This window comes from Limulus polyphemus, unplaced genomic scaffold (genome assembly GCF_000517525.1).
Source record: "Limulus polyphemus unplaced genomic scaffold, Limulus_polyphemus-2.1.2 Scaffold2303, whole genome shotgun sequence".
Lineage (NCBI taxonomy): Eukaryota > Metazoa > Arthropoda > Merostomata > Xiphosura > Limulidae > Limulus > Limulus polyphemus.
This window is the reverse complement of record NW_013667913.1, coordinates 88,367-91,914: the sequence shown is the minus strand read 5'-3', so window position 1 is coordinate 91,914 and position 3,548 is coordinate 88,367. Positions and strand designations below refer to the sequence as shown.

Sequence of the window (3,548 nt, the reverse complement as noted above, 5' to 3'; positions counted from 1 at the left end):
AAGGTAAATAAAACATATTAATATTATTATATATAATATTCTCTAGCTTCAGCCGTCATTTAACACGTGCATACCACGTTAGGAATTAAGACTAACTTGACGGCAATAATCGCAGTCGCGCGTCTACTGAGCGCGCGTCGCCGTGCTTCACGGGAGGAAATGGACTTGCGCAAGCGCAGAACAAATTTTCTCCTATTTTCAGAAGCCAGGTGGTGTAGCAGAGAAACTGGGCCGACTGTTTGTTAGTTTAATACGTTAGCAAACTTCGTGTTGGAGACCCAACGTGCTAAGCGTGTTCTGATATCTAAGGTGTGTGCCCGGATCAAGGGACGAGAGTCGTCACATGTGTGATGGGATGTCGGCCTTTCTTCGTCTCGTGATTTTTGTGGCTTTCAACGGTATGTCTTGTCCCAGAAATTATTTAAAATAAAAGATAAGCCTATCTGAAAATGAATTCGTTTTATTAAATACTGCTCTAAGTTAACTTCTCCAGAATGGATATATTCAAGTAAAATGGTTTTTTCCGTTATGTTTCTTATTCAAGTTGACTTATGTGATATGACTGTAGTTTCACATAACTGTAGTTTCACTTTGACCAAAACTAGTTATTCATGCTTTAATTTACGAAGTATTTTCTTGTTTACAGTATCAAAAACATTGACATACTTAAATCTATTTATTATCCCTTTTAGCAATGAAACGTAAGAATACATTTTGCAAAAAAAAATACAAAAAAGTTTATATATACTTTTCTGTTTATAATTATCTCTTAATTATATATTATATAATTATATATATATATATATATATAACACATTATATATTCAGAAACTAATATATAAAAGTAAAAAAACAAACAAATGTAATCATAAAGTATACGGTAATGTTTTATGTAATATATTCTGAAATTTTATAGATTTTTATTTCAGTCTGAAATGCATACACATTTGTTCAGACAACGTGTTTATGTTGTCATAACGACGAATTTTTTCAATTTGTTATATTTTTAAGTTGATGATGAATTGGTGGTTTTATAGAAAATAAACTTATTAGGCTTAAAATAATTTGCAATTTCAGAAATAAAAAATTATCACCAGGTTATATGTAGACAAACATGAATCACGCGTGATTAAAGCCAAACTCATACTAAGCATGAAGACGGTTTGTCATTAACCTAAAACTTCACGAGCGCGTTTGGGACACGTCAACATTTTGCTGAATTTCCAAGGCAAACGGCCAAGATGGAGTCAATAGTCTTATTCTTCACGAATTTAACAGTAATGTTCAACCTGTTAAATTTAACAAAACTCGGAAACTTTATCAAACTAATGTTCTTCAAAATTATTAGTGTTTTCAATTACATGACATTCTAAGCTCTAAGATTATTATTGCTTTGAATTACATGAAATTCCTAGCTCTAGGATTATCAGTGTTTTGAATTAGATGAAATTTCAAGCTCTAAGATTACTATTGTTTTGAATTACATGAAATTTCAAGCTCTAAAATTACTACTGTTTTGAATTACATGAATTTCCAAACTCTAAGATTAGTAGAGTTTTGAATTACATGATATTCTAAGCTCTAAGATTATTAGTGTTTTGAATTACATGGCATTCCAAGCTCTAAGCTTACTAGAGTTTTGAATTACATGACATTTCAAGCTGTAAGATTATTAGGGTTTTGAATTACATGTAATACCAAGCTGTAACGTGACTAGATTTTCGAATTACATGACATTCCAAGCTCTATGATTACTAGTTTTTTGAATTACACGATATTCCAAGCTCTAAGCTTACTAGAGTTTTGAATTACATGACATTTCCAGCTGTAAGATTATTAGTGTTTTGAATTGTATGATATTCCAAACTCTAGGATTAGCAGTGTTTTGAATTACATGAAATTCCAAGCTGTAAGAGTGCTAATGTTTTGAATTACATGAAATGTCGAGCTCTAAAATTATTATTGTATGAATTACATGAAATTTTAGGTTCTAAGATTACTAGTGTTATGAATTACATGACATTCTAAGCTCTAAAATTATTAGTGTTATGAATTACATGACATTCTAAGCTCTAAAATTATCAGTGTTTTGAATTACATGAAATTACAAGCTCTAAGAATACTAGTGTTTTGAATTACATGAAATTCCAAACTCTAAGATTACTTGCGTTTCGAATCACATAACATTCCAAGCATTATGATTACTAGCGTTTTGAATTACATGACATCCCAAGTTCTAAAATTGCCAGTGTTTTCAATTACATGGCATTCCAAGCTCTAAGATTAGTAGTTTTTGAATTACATAACCTTCCAAGCTCTGAGATTACTAATGTTTTGAATTACATGACATTCTAATCTCTAATATTACTAGTGTTTTGAATTACATGACATTCCAGGCTCTACGATTAGTGGTTTTTTTAATTATAAGACATTCCAAGCTCTAAAATTATTAGTGTTTTGAATTATATGAAATTCCAAGCTTTAAGAGTACTAGTGTTTTGAGTTACATGTAATACCAAGCTTTAAAATTTTCTTGTTTTGAATTAGATGAATTTCCAATTTCTAAGACTACTAGTGTTTTGAATTACATGATATTCCAAGTAGTAACATTAGTAGCGTTTTCAATTACATGGCATTCCAAGCTCTAAGATTAGTAGTGTTTTGAACTACATGAAATTCTAAGCTCTAAGATTACTAGCGTTTCGAATTAAATGGTATTCCAAACTTCAAGATTATAGTATTTCGAATTACATAACATTACAAGCTCTAAATTTAGTAGTGTTTTGAATTACATGACATTCCAAGTACTATGATTACTAGTGTTTTGAATTACATGACATTCTAAGCTCTAAGATTATGAGTGTTTTGAATTATATGACATTCCAAGCTCTAAGCTTACCACAGTTTTGAATTACATGAAATTTTTAGCTCTAAGATTATTAGTGTTTTGAATTACATAGCATTCCAAGCTCTAAGACTATTAGTGTTTTGATTTACATGTAATACCAAGCTGTAACGTGACTAGATTTTCGAATTACATGACATTCCAAGCTCTAATATTATTAGTGTTTTGATTTACATGTAATACCAAGCTGTAACGTGACTAGATTTTCGAATTACATGATATTCCAAGCTCTAATATTATTAGTGTTTTGAATTATATGACATTCCAAGCTCTAAGCTTACTAGTGTTTTGAATTACATGACATTCCAAGCACGAGGAGTACTAGTGTTTTGGATTACATGACATTCCAATCTCTAAGATTATTAGTGTTTTGAATTACATGAAATTTGAAGCTCTAAAATTACTAACGTTTCGAATTACATAACATTCCAAGTACTATGATTACTAGTGTCTTGAATTACATGACATTCTAAGCTCTAAGATTATGAGTGTTTTGAATTATATGACATTCCAAGCTCTAAGCTTACTACAGTTTTGAATTACATGATATTTTAGCTCTAAGATTATTAGTGTTTTGAATTACATGGCATTCCAAGCTCTAAGACTATTAGTGTTTTCGATTTACATGCAATACCAAGCTGTA

General features: G+C 30.3%; 1 protein-coding gene across 1 annotated transcript in view; it reads left to right on the top strand.

The window, feature by feature from the left end:
* The first annotated feature begins 225 nt into the window (after positions 1-225).
* The window catches only part of LOC106466561, a 60,657-nt gene continuing 57,334 nt past the window's right edge, over positions 226-3,548 (top strand). The window contains exon 1 of the mRNA XM_013926853.2: positions 226-398. Within this exon, the coding sequence (XP_013782307.1) occupies positions 344-398 (55 nt within the window). The 5' untranslated portion in view covers positions 226-343. The remainder of the gene's footprint in view (positions 399-3,548) is intronic.